This window comes from Chroicocephalus ridibundus, chromosome 4, assembly GCF_963924245.1.
Source record: "Chroicocephalus ridibundus chromosome 4, bChrRid1.1, whole genome shotgun sequence".
Classification (NCBI taxonomy): domain Eukaryota; kingdom Metazoa; phylum Chordata; class Aves; order Charadriiformes; family Laridae; genus Chroicocephalus; species Chroicocephalus ridibundus.
Window position 1 is genome coordinate 22,283,073 of NC_086287.1, and position 17,693 is coordinate 22,300,765.

At 43.4% G+C, this 17,693-nt stretch overlaps 1 protein-coding gene across 1 annotated transcript; it reads right to left on the minus strand.

The window, feature by feature from the left end:
* Positions 1 to 1,350: 1,350 nt before the first annotated feature.
* On the minus strand, positions 1,351 to 13,455 carry CALM1 (calmodulin 1). The gene is made up of 6 exons (XM_063331759.1): positions 13,085 to 13,455; positions 9,991 to 10,021; positions 8,930 to 9,073; positions 6,719 to 6,825; positions 5,040 to 5,175; positions 1,351 to 4,805 (listed from the first exon to the last, which is right to left on the minus strand). The coding sequence occupies exons 1-6, from the start codon at positions 13,085 to 13,087 to the stop codon at positions 4,777 to 4,779; spliced, it is 450 nt and encodes a 149-aa protein (XP_063187829.1). The 5' UTR covers positions 13,088 to 13,455; the 3' UTR covers positions 1,351 to 4,776.
* Between the last annotated feature and the right edge of the window lie 4,238 nt (positions 13,456 to 17,693).

The window sequence follows — 17,693 nt, forward strand, 5'->3', positions numbered from 1 at the left end:
GGGTCGTGCTGTGTTCTTGAAGCACGTTCTTGCCTCGGCAGAACAAAGCACAGGGAAGTGAGAAGGGGGTCCTTGTCGGAGCTATGGGGAGGAGAGCACGACAGCCCACTCTGCTCCGCTCCTGGTTACCACCACCAGCAGGACAGAGCGCAACGCAAGCACTCATTTATTGCTAGATACCAGCTGTGCTTAATCGTCCATGGGACTACAAGAGATTCTCTTCAGGTCTACCTAACCAGCAGCTCTGTCATTTATTGGGGTATTTGGGCACTTCCGTTCAAAAACAGGTTTATTAATATCAAATTTAAAGCAAATTATCAACTATTACAAATATCGTCTGAATGCCTCCCTGGGATACTGATAGGGGTTCTTAGAAAATATAAAATATCAACCCCTTAAGCACTTGGGTCTTCAAACAAATTTTATATGGCAGATAATGTCAGGAATCCTTGGAAGTCCAAATCCATATACAGTTCATCGTCTACTTGCAAATCCTGTGTTTGGATTTAAAAACCCCACCCTTTAATATTCTGGAATTGCAATGCTCTTCCTTAAAAATCCCCACATAACTTTATACGCATTTGTCCTACTGATTTTAAAGATCCACCCGCTCTGTTTGCAAGCATACCATTCGCTTTCCTAAATGTCAGTCAGGAGAAACATGGCATCAGCCTTCATCTCTTATCTTCACTTCACGGCTAAATGTCTGTGGTGAGAAGACATGCCATGGTCCTGCCACAGCCCCTTCGCTCAGATTTCACTAAATTTCATTTATGTCAGATTTTCATGAAATCTTTTTAAAAAAAAAAACACCACCAAAAAACCCCCACCAAACAAAAAGAAAAACCTAATTGCATTGCAGTAAGACAAGTGTTCCAGTTAGTTTGACGGTAGGGGAAATGCAAGCTGTATTTAGTCTGTTGTTTGTAAACTCCAAGACTGTGCTTTTGGTTTAGGATGGTGTAACCTGGGCACAGGGAGGGACCTGCGTTCACATCACACGCGAACCAAAATACAGGGACCAGGATACATCCTCGCCCCCCTCCCCACTCACCTGGGCAGGGTGCAGGGGCTGCAGCACCGTACGCTGCCCACGGATCAGATCCGCGCCCATGCGTGCGTTTAATGCGTGAATAACGTGTAGGGTAATTTCTTGATCGGTTTTTGACAGCATCTGCGTTTCCGAAGCTGCACAAGTGTGACAAATGGCTGGGGGGGATAAGAGCCTTCCACCACATCCGTAAACCCTCCCCTTCGGCCCACCCCACCCCAGCAAACAGAACAAATGCCCCGTACCTGGAGACGTTTCAGTGCCTGAATTATTAATAAAATAAGCATGATAATGAATAATCTATGTTAAGCATTTTCTTACCCTTTATTTTTTCATTATGATCAGAAGAGGAATATGATTAACAGCAGTTTAAACTTTAGCAGTACAATTTCAGTATTAAATATAAAACTACACTGCAAGTTGATGTATTTAAAAATGGTTATGTATACTCTAGCCTTAAATTTATGTATCAAATACAAGTAACTCAATTGTTTCTTGCCTTGACAATTAACATATCTAACAAATTTCAACAAGCCAGACATCCATCTTTTCCATTAAAAAAAATAAGCAAGCACACCAACTCTTATTCATAGCAAGGGGGTGTAAAGATTCAACACTTTCCTGAGTGTTGTGCAAAGAATAACAGGTTCGAGAAAGTCAGATAAATAAGTGTAATGATAAACCTAAAGCTAAGCTGGAGGACCTTTTGATTAACTTCATATTTCATATATTACTTGCATCAGTTGAGAGCAACATGAGTTACAGAACTTCCATGAAAACAAGCCACTTACAAGCAGGTGGTTAAGCTTGATCAGTTTATTAAAAGGATTATATGACACGGTTGCCTGCAATAGCAGGGGACTGGATCTGATGACCCAGGAAGTTCTTTCCAGTCCCATGTTTCTAAGCCATGCACCAAGTGTATCCAGCCCACACTTTCACATTTGGAAAAAGCCAAAGCCACACACACGCACACTCACAGAAAAAAAATTAAAAAAAAAAAAAAAAAAAATCCTTGATGACACCACTTCATTTCTCTAGATATTCACTATGCAGAAGGGAACAGAGCTAAAGTCCTGTACAGAGGATACATTTACTCGAGGTTGATGTGGTACTGAAGTCAGTTAATAATTAGATACCTCCAGGCAGATTCAGTTACAGGGCATACCAACACTGCACACTGCCAGACAATTTCTAATCAAGCCAAGAACCTCTTGCAGGAACGAGGTCTCTTTGCTAGCAAGCACAGAGCACACCGAATAAGCTAAAAGCAGCTGTTCTTAAATGAACTACCCTACCAACCGTGAGTGAATGACAGATAGATGGTAAGAAGCATTTACCTACTAGACAAGATCTCTCTGCACACTCAGGCAGAAGAAGTAATTAGTTCAGAGCAGCAACCATTGCTCCTACCTTGTCTGTCTCTTGAGTACGTTCTCTTTAAAAGCTGGTCTACAGAATCAGTGCAGCCTCCCTCAAGCACTACCGAAGTAGCCATTTGCAGCTGCCATGCAAGACTCTACTTTCAAACGGTAGTCGGACATTCCCATCATGGTGGCCACTTTGCTAAGACAGCATACACAGCCATACCAAGAGCCTTTACAACCAGAGATCTAAACAATTGCCTACATTCAGCCCATCTAACTTTTAGGCACTTGGTTAAGGTGTCTGGGTCCCTAGTCACCCAGAAATCCCCCCACCCCCAGGAAAAAATAAAATTAAAAAAGGAAAAAAAAAAAATAATCACTGAAGGCAGATAGTCTCAAATGCCTTCTGAAGGTGTCTCTTGACCCTCGCTGAGCAAAGCTGCATTTCAAGCAACCAAGTTCTTAACACAGGCACCTCAGTTAGACAGGATGAATGGAGACTTGCATCTCTTTCAAGAGATAGTATCAATACTCTCCAAAACCAAAGGCAATTAAGCAATTAAGGTTTGCAACTCCAGTTACGTTTGGAAACAAACTTACAGTCAAGTAATTAAGCTGTAGTCCCTCCCTCCCAAGCATAAAAGCCTTCCACATGGAGGCTCTGCTATTTAAAAAAAAAAAAAAAAAAAGAAAAAAGCATTCTTCTTTCAAACAAAGAAGAGTGGACATGGCTGCTTTGCCACTCATTCATGGGGAAGCTGAAGGATCAGAGAACACTTACTCAGAGACCTGGAATGACTAAGCACTGCTAGTGCATGCAAAGCAGAAGTAACAAGATGGTTTTTAAATTAACCCTAGTCCTCTTCTCCACCCCACAAAATTCATGCAAGTGTTTGAGAAGATAGTCAAGACATAATAGCCCCAGTTTCCAAAAAGGCTTAGTTTTGGTGTTTTTTTTTTTTTTGTTTTTGTTTTTTTTACATATTGTAAAAGAAATGTCCTTTTTTTTTTTCTTTTTGTGGGTAGAGAAATGCATTTTTGGCATGTTTGAGAATCATAGATATCTATGAAGTCCATGCTGTTTAAATTCTCCAACTAGTTTCTATAACCTGTCAAAAAAACATAAGCAACCTATACATGTCTCCCCAGTATTGACATGCATGCTCAGAGCTCTCCACTTTAGTGAAATGAGGTGTTACTTCTGTGCTGATAGTTGACGAGTCAGCATTGCACGACTTTAAGACCAACTAAATTAACATTGTCGTAATATGAAAGGCAAGCACAAGTTCATTTATTTATAGCAAAGGTCTTGGGTTACAGGAGGTCAGTTCTTGCCATCTTGAAAAGATAGGGGATAACTTATTGCATACATGTGCATTATAATTTAGCAGCAAGTCATTCATAGAAACACTTCCCTCCTACTGCTTTTTTGGTTTATTATCTCAATTATATATATGTATTTTAGCTTTACAAAGCATTTAACACCACCTTTAAGTTAATGGTCTTTTATTGGAAAAAAAGACTAGCATTTACAACTTGGAATGGACATAAATTGTAATATCTTGAACAGCGATGTTGATAGTTGTGCTGAAGTCCACAGGCTACTCCGCCAGCTCCAAGTCATGGTACAGAAGGTTTTAAAAATATGAGAGTCCAAAGATGCTCCCTTGGTGAAAGTTTCTTTTAAAAATTTTGTGAACGGTAACAGCCCGACACCCGTTTCACTATAGTGCAATGCAGACAATGTTAAACCAGTATTTTAACACAGACATGCCATCCATAGTTAAGATCATCATATTTTTGGAGCACACTGCTACGTACAGGAGAACCATTCAACCTTTAGGGCATTTTCTCTAAGTTTTGCATCCTTCAACCATTTTGCTGCATACCATCCTGAGGTATAAACCAATTTTAAAGTAAACCAGCTATGACAATTTATACTACAAATTGAACTAGAATCCACCGTTGAACAAAAGAGTGGATCCTTTCGGTTGTTTTTTTCCTTTTAATACAAATGTCTGACTGTGCTCAATTGTCAAGCTGCATGCATGAAAAACTGGCCAGCCCAAACAGTGTAATAGTCATTAGCAAATGGAACTTTTGAGTTCACTAAGTGCTTCCTTTTTTTTTTTTATTTTCAAGGTAGTACAATTATTTATATTGTAAAACTGATGTTTAACTTTATCTTTTGGGGACAGGACCACCAACCATTACATGCAGTTTGTGGACAGAAGGTATTTTGACATTCAGTTTTGCTATACAGAAACAGAATGAATAAATGAACATTTTTTTTGCAAGAGGTAAGTAAAAGATTCAATTTGATTCTTCTAGAGGAAAAAAGGTGTAAAGGAGGTCTCTTCACTTTGCAGTCATCATCTGTACGAATTCTGAAAAGATAAAAAGTCACTGTGATTTATTGTCTCCAGAGTACTTCAACTGATAAGTCTTGTAAATGCACTTGGCATAAAAAAAGAGCCCTTTTCACCGCATCAAAGTTTTTGTCCACAGAAGTGGACAACTAAATTAAACTGGTGTCTCAAGTACTAGAAATTAATGCCCTACACAACAGGCTTTCACTCAATCCAAATAATGGTTTTGAGTCAAGACAAACATCTCTTTACCTTCATAGTTGACTTGCCCATCCCCGTCAATGTCTGCTTCTCTGATCATTTCATCTACTTCTTCATCTGTTAGCTTTTCTCCTAAGTTTGTCATAACGTGACGTAGTTCTGCTGCACTGATATAGCCATTGCCATCCTGTGAGTAGAGAGTTGCACAAGATCACGATCAGCAATCCTGACATTGATTAACTCTGAAACTACATCTAGGTTTCCAGTAACTGCTTCTGAACTAGCCTTACTGCACTCGGGACAGATATACAGACGCAGCACACTGTATAACCCTACAGTATGCACTAGTTCCATTGCATCACAAAGCACGCATGCCACCGCATCCTTCTATGCAATTACTATACTGTAAGAATAACTGCATGCCTGATTTCTAGCTGTGATAAGGTATTTTTAACACTTTTAAAGAGCTTTCAAAAATAAACCCAAAACCACAGTGGTTTTTGTTTAGTCTCTGCTGCCTAAGCAAGTTCCTCCCTCCTTCCCCCCCCCTCCCCCCCCCAAAAAAAAGCCAAGACCAAACAACAATTTCCCCACCAGCAAGAATAAAGTCAGCTTTCTCTTCTGGATAATACTACCACTACAACCACACTGCAGGTGGCTAGGTTAGGCTTCTTAGGCAAGATGCTATAGAATAAAACTTCAAAGAAAGCATTTAAATTCTACTCATAAGGAGTTGTGAAAAGCTTCGTGGCAAAAAAAAAATGAAAAAAAGAGAGAGAATGACACTTCTAAGTCAGTATTCCCATTAGTAATATCCAAACCTAGTGCTCATCCCTTGCCATTTCAGAAATTGTCCTCTTCCATCTACAGGAAGAATACGCTAGCTTAGAGCAGGAGTTCATACGGCCATCACCAGTAGATAAGCTACCTCAGTGGGTTTAAACACAAATCTACTCTGCAGAAATAACCCCATGGGGTAGATAAAGTACTAAACAAACAATCAAACATTTCTGTTAGCATGTTTTCCAGCAAAGTACTGGAGACTGCCACTTTTTTTCCCATAAAAGGAGAAGTGGTAAGGCTTTCTTTCACACATACGTGTGCATCAACTTAGCACCTGCACCAGTCATTGCTCAACATAATTTTCTTCTAACATCTGTCATATCCAAGCAATCCAAAGAGGGGAACCCCTGTTCTAGAAATAATTAGCCTTCACCATGTATCCCCAGGTATCCTTAAAGACAACAGAGGGAGTTGAGCTCTTCTGTTTCCCTGAAAGCAACCTCAAAGTCCACATCTTGAAAACAGAGCATGCAATATTTCGCAGCCCTCTAAATACTGATGACATCATCTTAGCTTCAAAAGTTCCATAATGAAGAATAAAACCTTGTGCATCCATGCAAGCATCCCCCCATTCCCCTGAAGTCAGAAGGTACAGAAAAACACCACCTCTCCTCCCCACAAGCATCAAGTTCTGCTCATCTCTGCTCCTAAGGAAAGGCCAAAAAGTCTTCCTCTCATGGATAAGCCTAAAGCTTAGACCTGCTACGTAAAGCAGGTAGAACCAGCCTGCAACAGTCCTGGTTCTGTTTCCAGAATAACCCCTGCTCTGTTTCCAGATCCTCTGCTTCTATTAGAGGACTTTGTTTTCCTCCTAGACAAGAGAAAACGCTGCGGAAAAAGCGGACACCATTACTGCCTCTAAAGAATGTTTGTACTTTTATTAATACCTTGTCAAAGACTCGGAATGCCTCACGGATTTCTTCCTCGCTGTCTGTGTCCTTCATTTTTCTGGCCATCATGGTTAAAAATTCAGGGAAGTCGATAGTGCCATTGCCTTAATGAAAAGAAACTTCCAAAAATTAAACTTCCATGCTTTTCTTTATACAAAGAAAATAATCTGTCATTAATTTAGCCAGGGACAAGACTGACAGATCCTCTGTAAACCATTCCTACAGAGGAACTGAATCTTCTCCCTTAATGGCTACCACTGCCTTTTTGCTATTACAATGCGCAGTAACCACTGTCACTGCAGCGTTTCAGCAAAACAGAAATCAACTGTTGCCTTCTCTCCAGGTTGAATCATACCATTCGCCACCCAAGTTGCAAGTAAAACACCACTCTGATGCTGCAAGGTTAACCAATACTAAGACTTGTCTTTATTTCAAATCACTCCACAAAATTAATCATTTAGTTTCTTTAGAATCTCCCAGTTGTTGTGGGAGACTCTACAAGGTAATATACTATAAAGCTGGCACTACAAATACAGGATATCTAAAGTTTGAGAAAGTTACACTTCACTAAGCTGCTCATAAACACTTGTTCCATGTTAAAAATCAACTTCCTTCATAGATGTTGTACACCAGAGAAGTAATGCACCGTTTTAAGGGACAACAAGGATCTGCAAATTCCAGTGACACGAGAAAAGCTGCCATTATTTGGTATTTCTGATAAGCTTAGCAGTAGGTGTTCTTACAGGTACTTCACTGCAAAACTGAAAATCCCTGGTAACACCCAGGCCTCACCCCGAAGATTTTTTACGGTCTTCATTCAAAGTAAGGATTCAAACTTCAGGCTGCTCAAAGCTATGAGAAAAGTGGTGTGGTGAAGAAACAAGTTCTTTAAAACAGCAGAAACTATATTACTATAATCAGGATTCAGCCCTATGCACCAAAAGAACCTGCATGAAATAGTTCACTGTGCAACTAAGATCTACTCATGGCTTGAGGGAAACATACAAACTCATTGGGCAAGTATAGCAAAGAAGTTAAATAAATGCAGTTTAAGAAAACCTTTGCATCTTAGGGATTCCAGATTGGGACATACACAGCTACTTATCATCATGGCCAGCTTTATCTACCAGCTAAATCTGAATACGCGGCTTGTACTCAGCTCTGAAAAATCCTCCATGAACATGCAGAGCAACAGCAAAGCATTCTGCCATAAAACAAGTTTAAACAGATGGGCAGGCATACCTATCTGAAGTCCTCAGTCTCCTTTCATTTTTAATCCACCAGTGCAGCATTGTGGCCTGCAACCTAGAGAAACCACTATATACAAGCTCAACATAGCACTGCAAACCCTGAAGTTCTTCAATATCTGCATCCAGGAGTTAGCAACTACAGTCAACTTACACTTTTAGGACAGCAGTTGTAATTAATGCAGCCTGATAATCAGATCATCTGTACTCTTGCCAATACAATTTCACTCTTTTTTTAGAGAAATATCAGAGAAAAATCACTATGACAACGAACATACAAGTTCAAAGCCTTGACATCACTGAGCAGGGGAAAGCATTTTCCCTTTTTATAACTGCTAGCCCATCTGGAGTCTCAGAAACAAAATGTGCTGTTACCCTTTCTAGCATCCATTTGAAATAATTCTGATAGACTTGATATGGGAAGGGGTTTTTTTTTTTGCCTCCAATCCCCCCATCTATTAGTAAACTAATATACTACAATAGACCATACAGTCTCTCCCTGTTGTGTTTTGAATTCTTGGAAGTTTAACACTATTCCACTCCTACCACATTTTTGGCCTTCGACAAAACCACAGACATTAGTACAGCTATTAAGACCAACACGGGCTGACGAAACATGTATAGAAAAGCTGGGTGGAAATGCAGGTTAACAGCAGGTCAGGACAAGTCCGATAGCAACAGGAAGCCTGTGATCCATAAAATATTAAAGACGAACAGCGTAACTTTGTCTCTGCCCATCTCCTTTTTTATATTCTCACTAATACTGCTAGGATCTTTGACTGCTGTACAGAGAGCAATCAAAAAATTGACATCCCTCTGACTTTAGATTCTATGGAGTATGTTGAAACTGCTTCAAGAGATCTATATCACAGAATCTTCTCTATGCGGTCCAAGCCCAGGTATGGAGGTCATACATGCTTAAGATGATCACAGAGCTAGTAACTACCTTTCCAACACTTACCATCAGCATCTACCTCGTTGATCATATCCTGCAATTCTGCTTCTGTTGGATTTTGACCCAGTGATCTCATGACAGTTCCCAGTTCTTTTGTTGTAATAGTACCATCACCATCTTTGTCAAATAGGGAAAAGGCTTCCTTGAATTCTAGAGGCAGAAACAGTCCCAGTGTTTAGTAATATCACCAGCATGAGAAAACTGCATACTAAAAGTGCACTCCACTGACAATGCCTGGTATGATTTTAAGATACGTTTTATCTAATTGTCCACATATTGAGAGAGTTAACACTCTCAACTATTAATACAAAATTACTTAACAGTACCAAGACATAATTTGCATAGTATATTCAAACTTAATTCATGTGGCTACTATCTGCATTACAACTCCATAATGCATTTCAGTATCATCTTGCTTGAGGCACAGTTGCACCATACAGAGCAGCTGCTTGGCATAAGTGGAGGAACCCACTGGGTTCCCTTCACCATTAACAGACTTACAGGAACAATAAGTGTTGTCATTCACCACTTATTTTTAAGGCTACAGACAACAAGAATTAATGTCAGCCAGAAGTGGGTGACTGATTTTCAGAAGGTCAAATAATGCCCCTTCTCCTAACCAGTTTGAATTACAGACACTCTGTTAGAAGTTCTTTAAAATGCACTGGCTTATATTAACCTCTAATAAATCCATTTTAGGTTTATTTGTTGCCATTTCATTTCAAGTTTATCTTCACTTTTAAAAAGTGAAGATATTCACTTATTAAAAAGAAAAGAGTACCTAGGTCTGATTTGACTCCCAAGAAGTTCACGTGAGTCTAGCAATTGTTTCTGTTTGCAAGAAATCTAGAAGGACTTGGCTCAAGCCTGAAAGTCCAAAAAAAGATCATCTGTAGTCCAAGGAAGAAGCAGTCTAAATTAAGAGGCAATGAACCAGTAATCTTCCAGAATTTTTTTTAAGAAGTGAGTGCTTTTTAAAAAAGTGTCAGTACAGATCTGGATAATGTATTTTCTTTTAGTCACAAGGAGACAGCAAAAAAATAATAACTTCTCATCAAGACACTTACCAGCAATCTGTTCTTCAGTCAGCTGATCAGCCTACACGAAGAATAGAACATTTTAGAATATTGTTTACCTCTAGCTATGTCAAACCATGAGATACTTCATTTAGATTTATCATTACTTTTACAAAGCCACTGTCAACCCTGGGAATTCTGCCTCTGCAAGGAGATTCCACTCACCTACACCATGCAGCCATTTCCAAAAGCATACAAGCTAACTTGTTTTGAAACTGCAGATGAAGAACCAGACATGCCATCCTTCAACTCGGAGAATCTGATTTGGTGAGATGAAGGACACAGGGCAGGCTCCTTGCGTTTGGTCAGAGAGGCATGAAATCCTTAATCACACGTGTTTGGGGTTTCACATCCCATCAGATGTAATTTCCAGCAGTGCAGTGACCCTAATACTGCGTGGGGGTATTTGTACATTAGTGGGCTAATGGCAAGTGCGCCACCTAGTGATCTAACGCTACTGAAGTCTGCCCTCCCCCACCACACTGCATCAAGCATTAGCCTACTGTTAGCTTAATAGAAAGGTCTCTGCTGTGATATTAAGAGGAATTACTACCCGGTATTATGGAGACTGTTGCCATCTCTGACAAAGAAAACGCCGGTTTTCAAGTGTCACATTATCTTTCCATTCAGCTAAGCAGTTTAAAGTGACTCCCTCTGACATGCAGGCTGGTTTATACATAATTTTAAGTAGCAAGATTTAAAATGCTTGGCTGTGACCTTCTATACATCAAGAGGCCACTGATGCATCCAAAGGCATACAGCTCAGTGGGCAATTAAATGTGCTTTCCCAGACCTTAACTGTGCTAGCTGCATCCTTCCAGAAGCCTCTCTTTTCTGTATGGATAGAGCATCACAAAAAGCTCCACTGTTTGGACTCAAAGAATCTAATCACTTCTTTATGGAAAAATATGCATTTTCCTAATCATTAAAAAGAGAAAAAACACCTGGATTTTACACACCTAATCGTAGATACTGGAGAATACAAGGTACTAACTCTTTTTAAACTAATTTTATTGGATAGCTTTTTTGTAGGTCAGAGAAAGCAGGCATCTTGTAACCCTTTTGTCCTGAAATACCATTATTCAAGTATAAAACCCATTAACTGCAGTAAAGAGCAACAAATACAATGGAGAATTAACAGGCTATACAATCTGTTAAGCTCTTGCACAGGGGAAGAGGGCAGGGTTGAAAGCCTGCTGTATATGTTAAGTGACATTCATAGATTTCACCTGTAAATAGTTGTTAGGGGGTTTTTTTGTGTTTTAATGTCTGTATGTAATGATTAAACAATTCCCCACATGCACAGCAGGTTGGGGGGAAAAAGGGTACAAGTGCTAACGGTTAAAGACACGAGTTCCAATTTAATAAATCTTCTTTCATAACAGCAGAAAAACTTGTGTTCAAAATCCACTTCGACTTTCCACGCTCTTTTTGTGATTTTTCCAGAATATACGAGGTTTTCCTTAGAGATTATCTAAGGAATTTACATAACAGACTCAATGCCCTGCAGAAGAGGAAACAGAGCCACACCTCGGCAAAAAAAGCCTCCAACCCACAGCACCGGCTCCTTGCCCCATTAGTCGGGGCTCACTGGGTCGTTTCTAAAAAAGCCGGATTTCGAATTAAAACCAAACCAGCCTCGCACACGCAGCGGTGCCGGGAGCAACCCGACCCTAAACCGCCGCGGGGTTCACCTTCCCGAGCAACAGGCACCACCGCCGCCCGCTCGCCCCAGCGACAGGACAAAGGTACCCAGGGCTGGAGCCACCACCCCACCCAGCCAAGTCATCAAATCCTGTCCCGCTGATGTCAGCCTTCCCCGACGGGAAGGGGAGATGGAGAGACAGAGCCGAGGAACACCCAGATTGCCACAACGCGATTAAGAGGTCAGCCTGCAACCGCCGGAAGCAGAGGGGGAAAAAAAAATAAAAAAACGCCGGGAAAAAAAATCCCAGCCCTTCCTCCCGCCCGCTTTCGCGGGAGCCCGGGCCGGCACCGCAGCGGCCGGGGGGTGGTGGTGGTGGATGGAGCCACCGGATCCCACCGGCGATGCCTTGGGGCAGGCGAGGCGGAGGCTGGCATCGCCCGGCCGGGCAGCGGCGGGCTCGCAGCCCGCCCAGCGCAACAGGCGCCCTTCCCGGCCGGCAGCCGCCCACTGCTGCAGTGCGGCCCCCCGTCCCCTCCCCTCCCCGGCCGCGCCGCGTCCTCAGCCTTCAGCGAGGGCGCCTCGGCTGCGCAGCCCGCCTTCCCCCGCAGCCCCCGCGGGAGAGGGAAGGCGACGCTCCCCCACCACCCCGAGACCCCCATGGGGGCGCTGGGCCGTTTCCAACCGAGCAAAGCGCACTGCGCCCCGGTCCGCCCCCCGCCAAGCCGGGGGGTGCGCGGGGGCCGGGGAGGAAGAGGAGGAGACATGATGTAATGCAGACAGCGATGGGCTTCGCCGTGGCTGCTGCGGTTTTTTGGGGGATGGGGGGGCGGGGGGGCGAGGCCGCAGTAGCTGCAGCGCGGTGCCCTCCCCCGGGCCGCCGCCCCCCCCGCTCCCTGCGCAGTGCAGCTGGTGCCGGAGCCCAGCGGGATCCTCGCCCGCAGACCCCCGCGCCCCACCCGACGCGGCCCCCGCCCCGCAACGCGCCCTGCCCGGCCGTAGGGCCGCGGCCCCGGGGAGACGCGCCCGGCCCTTTCCGGAGGGGAGCGAGCGCCGCATGCGGCGGGGAAAGGCGGGGGGGGAGTGGGGGGGGGGAAGGCGAGGCGGGGCCGCGGCGGGAGGGCGCGGGGCCTGGGCGCCCACACGGCAGGCCCCGGGGAAAGGGGAAGGAAGCGGCGGAAAAGGAAGAGCCGCAGCCCCGCGGCCAAACCGCGCAACTCGGCGGCGGGCGGGCGGGGGGGCGTCCGCAGCCACCAGCCCGCTCACCCCGCGGGGACCCAAGCGGGAAGGCTGCGGCCTCCCGCCGCCCTGCGGGGCTCCCTACCCCCAATCCTCCCTAGGGAAAGCCCGGCTCCGCTGACCCGACCGTCCCCGGCTCCGCAGCGAGCCCCCAGCGCGACAGCCCGGGCACCCCGCGCCGCGGTCAGTCGAGCTACCTACCATGGCGCGGCGGCGGCGGGCCCGGCGGCGGCTGCAGGAACTGCGCGACCACGAGCGGCGGCGGCTGCTGCCTCCTCCCCGGCGGCGGCTGGGAGAAGTGCTGGGGCTGTGAGCCTGCGCCGCCCCGCTATATATGTAGGGCTGTATCCCTCCGCCGGAGCGGGGCCCTTTTTCTCTCCTCCCCGGCGCGGTATGTGTGAGGGTGACTGCGGCGAGCAGCCCTGCCCCCTCCGCGGCCCGGCCCCTCCCCCGGCGGGCCTGTATTCCCCTCCCGGTCCCCCCCACCCAGCCCCGCGGCCGGCGGCCGCTCGCCCGCTGCGGGAGCAGGGCCCAGCCGGGCCCCCCGCCCTCCTCTCCCCTTCCCCTGTCTCCTCGCCCCCTGAGGTAAGAGCCACGCAGGGACAGGCGGGTGAGCGCCCCCCTCATCCCCTGCTCCCGGGGCGACATGGCTGTCGCCCCTTCCCCCAGCCAAAGCACAAGGGGCGAGTGGCCCCGGCCGTGGCCATTTTCCGCCGAGGGATGGTGCTGGCGGAGCCCGCGGGGGGCGGCCGGGCCGGCGGGGAGAGAGCTACCCGCCGCGGGGCTGCCTTACGGAGGGGACCCCGCGTCCCGGCCTCTCCCCATCTCCTCCCTTGCTGTCCAGGCCGGCACCCCCGGCGCTGAGGCGATCTCGGCCGAGCTGTTGTTGTTTTTATTTTCTAAAGAGCATCCCCGCGGGTGGGCTGCGCTCCCCCGGGGAGCCCGGAGCGGTACCTGGGAGAGGAGGATGGCACCGGGGGCCGGGGTCGGGTGGGAGGCGTTAATGCTTTATTAACGTTCTTCGGGGAAATCTGAACGACAAGGGGGGTACGACAGCGACTGTAAAGCTGTTACGTTGAAGCGAGCACCGCTGCCTTATTTTTTAATCGTAGGGCTCGTGTCAGGCACCAAAATCTAGCTGATGGTAAAATTCAATCCAGAATCAGATGGTCTACAACCGAGGTGTCCCCTCAGCCCTCCTCAGTGGAACGGCTGTAGCCTGCAAGCGAGAGGCAGCAAAAGATGTCCTGATGTCAAATGTTTCCTTCATTTCTCCTCTGTCTGCTCTGGGTTTGAAGGTTTTGTCCACCAGCTGATAATAACCCAGGTAAATATTGTAGCATTCACACTGTACCTCCTTTAATAGGTATGGAAGCACAAACATGGACCCACACTGGAATCAAGAATTTTGGTTCCATTCATGACAAGTACCCTTAGATTTTGAGCTTCCCTGGAGTTCAAGGTATTTTTAGTTCAGGTTTTAGTTTGGGCCTCTCTCTGGATTGGGAGGCTAGCAGTACTTCCAGCGTGGTCATACTTCTGATGATCTGCCTGCAGTATAGCACTAAATCTTTTAAAATACATTTTTCTATTTTACTGTTTTTGAAAAATCATGCATGCTTTCAGTATTTGAAATCAAGACAAAAACAGTTGGGTTCTGTTTGTTTAACAATTTCAATAGCTCTGTCACTGAAGTTACAATTTATTTGCTTGCCTTTCTGGAACACAGTGATAGGTTGGCAAACACAGGTTACCTGTTTATAAGGGTTTCTCATAGCAAACAAAATAGCATATTTAATGTGACATAGTTTGGTCCCCAAATCATCCTAACATTTGTGTAGGAACTAGTATATGAAATGGTGTCAGAAAACTGATTTGCAGCTGGCTAGTCTGCAAATGATAGGTTTATAGACAGCTTCCATTTTCGATGCAGACTGCCCAGCCTCCTATTTTTAATATACTTTTTTTTAACTACTAAGCAGTGATGTTGGAATTCTTTAATTTTTATTTTTGCTACACAAGAACACACAAATTGATCTTTTCTTTTCAAACCAGACCAAGAATTTTAAGCTCTTATTTTCCCAGCTTAATTTCTTTCTGGAAAACATGGCACAATGTCCGATCGATGTGGGCTACAAGGGCTTTTGCTTGGATAAGTGAATCTTGGAACTCCCTGAGCCTCACAGGGATGTGCAAAGAACAATGTTCATGTACAAATCATTCACCTCGTTGTGCTGGTCTTACACAGGTGAATGTCTCATATAATTATAAATATAAATATATAAGTATATAAATATTGGGCTAAGAAATTTGCACAATTATCTCACAAAGATAAATAGCTAATGCAGTCTCATGGTCTTTGGCCAGAATGTTTCTAAAGTGGAAGGCTGAAGGCATTATCAGGGGAATAATCACGTTTAAATGTGACAGTTTAGAATGTGGGTGCCTTATTTCAGTCTATTTAAAGTTGATTTTAAGTGCATGTAATATGTTCTTCCATTGATCGAAACCTTTGCGTGTTAAAGCGCAGGGATTAGATTTATCTGTTGAGGAGAGACTATGACACAAGTAATTAAAATTTATGTAGATTCTCTTACAAACTACCAGCATTACAGCGCTTGGACATACGTGAAGAAACTTGGAAATGTGAAGTAAAAAGCCACTCAGTAACATTCAATGAATGTCGCCAAAGATTAACAGGGCCTTTGAGCAGAAGGATTGTTGTGCTTCCATTCTTATTTCTTTTTTTAAAAACTTCTTGTTTCTACTTTTGCTAACTCTTGATGGTTCATGCCAATAATTCATTTATATTAAAAATGGAATTTTAAAATAAAGTTACTTTTAAAGTAGTTTGGAATATACTTAATCTTGCTTTATTGAAGAAAACCCCAGGATGATCAATTAAGGTGCCACAGTTAGGTTCTGCAGTAGTTTCTGTTAAATTGCATCATTCTGTACTTGAAAATATTTCACAGCTAATTCTCCAAAATAACATTCTGACTAAGGGGATTTTTTTTTTCTTAATTTGACATATGGCAGTGATAAATGTAAACAAAACAGAATACTAATGTTTTGCAGCTTATTTAATGTAGAAAAAACCCTCATCTAAACTGGCATCTGCCTGCTCCTTGTAAATTTGCTTTCACTCAATTGTACAGCTAGATTTTGATCAGTATTCTTTGTTCTCTTAAAATTTACATTCAGTTGCGGGCAGGCAAGAAATGCACCTGTCATTCCAATGACATACAATGTCAAATGATTTGCCAGGATCTTCTACAGTCTCATTCAAACTCTCCTGGATCTCAGTGGGAGCTGGACTGGGCCATGGAATTACTCAGTATTTGTGCCTACAACCATAGAACTTGGCCATCCCATTGCTACAAAGCTTTTTTTATGAAGAGAGGGCTATGTGATAGCTGTTAAGAATTTCTGACTGGATAGATTTACTGTTCTATATTATTTTACTCTCTATCACTAAGCATCCTTTTGTTGACTCATGTTTAAGCTCAATATTAACAAAAGATTATTTTATGAATGTATTAGTTGCAGTGAAAGACTTCCAACCATTCTACCTAGTATTACATTTCTAAATTTTGCCTTAATATGATAGTAAGGTTACAGTGTTGGTCTCTGTTTCTGCAGAGACTTAACACATCCATTCTTTGGGAGCAGCCTAAGATACAAGGAAAACCGTTTAAGAACTCAGAAAAATAATAAACCTTACTACTTATATGCAAGGTGTGCTTTTCAACTCTGGCTTTGTTAACATAAGCACTGAAGAATATGGCCTCACACATAGGAATTGTTTTCTCATATTATATATACATAAGTTTTAAAAAAAATCAAAATGACAACATTTTACAGACATCTGCCCTGGGAGAATGGATTTGAGAACAGATGGACAGAAGCTTGTCGTATCATTTAATGCACAGCTGGGAGGCTGATATTATGGCCATAAGCATAGATAACCAGTATATAATAGGTTAGAAGTTTAAGAAGACAAAATCAAGTATATACATGCGTGCAACATCTGTGCAACTGGAACAAATTTATAATTAGTTTTCATGGCTATAATGTTGCCAGTTATATGTGTGAGCTACCCAAACTGGGTTTGAATTTGTTGTACTGCTTTTCAAGTCAATTGGAATTCTGTTGGTATTTCAGAAAATAGTTTTTTACCCTCTCTATAAAATTCTGTTCATATAGGCGATGTTTTTTTGGGCAACCATTTTCCACAAAATTAGTATTTCTAAATGCCATTGGCAGCTGTGAAAATCTAAGCCAGTATCCTTGTAAAAATACTCCATGAGCTTCACTAAGATTGCAAATAAGTGGGTGGAACTCCATTGAAATAAAAAGCTAGAACAGAATTGAATTTGACCACATTTATACAAGATGTGAAAATTAAAATTGCTTTAATCTTAACATTTAAATTTCCAGACCTGGTAGCCCTTTTAAATGGGAACATACATGTTCCTGTAGATTACTGTTTCTTTTTTGAGAGAGGGAGAAAAAACCCAAAACTCCCCAATCTTTTACATGCTCATGATTTCTTTTATATTTGCCTTCTTCCCACAGGCGTGTATCAAAATCACCTACAATTATCGATTTTCACTGAGCATTAAGCGTTAGAAGGCCATCTATGTAATTGAATAATAGTAGCTGCTGCCTACGTTGAGTGTCTGTTGTCTTACAAAGTTTCAGATGGTGATATAAAACTGATGCAGCCGTTGGTTAGAACTAAATTATTTACACATTGCAATTAAATTAGTGAATCCTTTTCTATGTAGCTATGTAAATTGGTATCCTT

Bases quoted from the DNA above. Each gene is read 5' to 3' on its own strand.
- CALM1 (XM_063331759.1), bottom strand. The intron at 9,074-9,990 runs GTAAGTGTCTTG...TTCTGCCTCTAG, and splicing joins GACTGAAGAACAGATTGCTG to AATTCAAGGAAGCCTTTTCC. The intron at 5,176-6,718 runs GTATTAATAAAA...CTCTACTCACAG, and splicing joins CATTCCGAGTCTTTGACAAG to GATGGCAATGGCTATATCAG.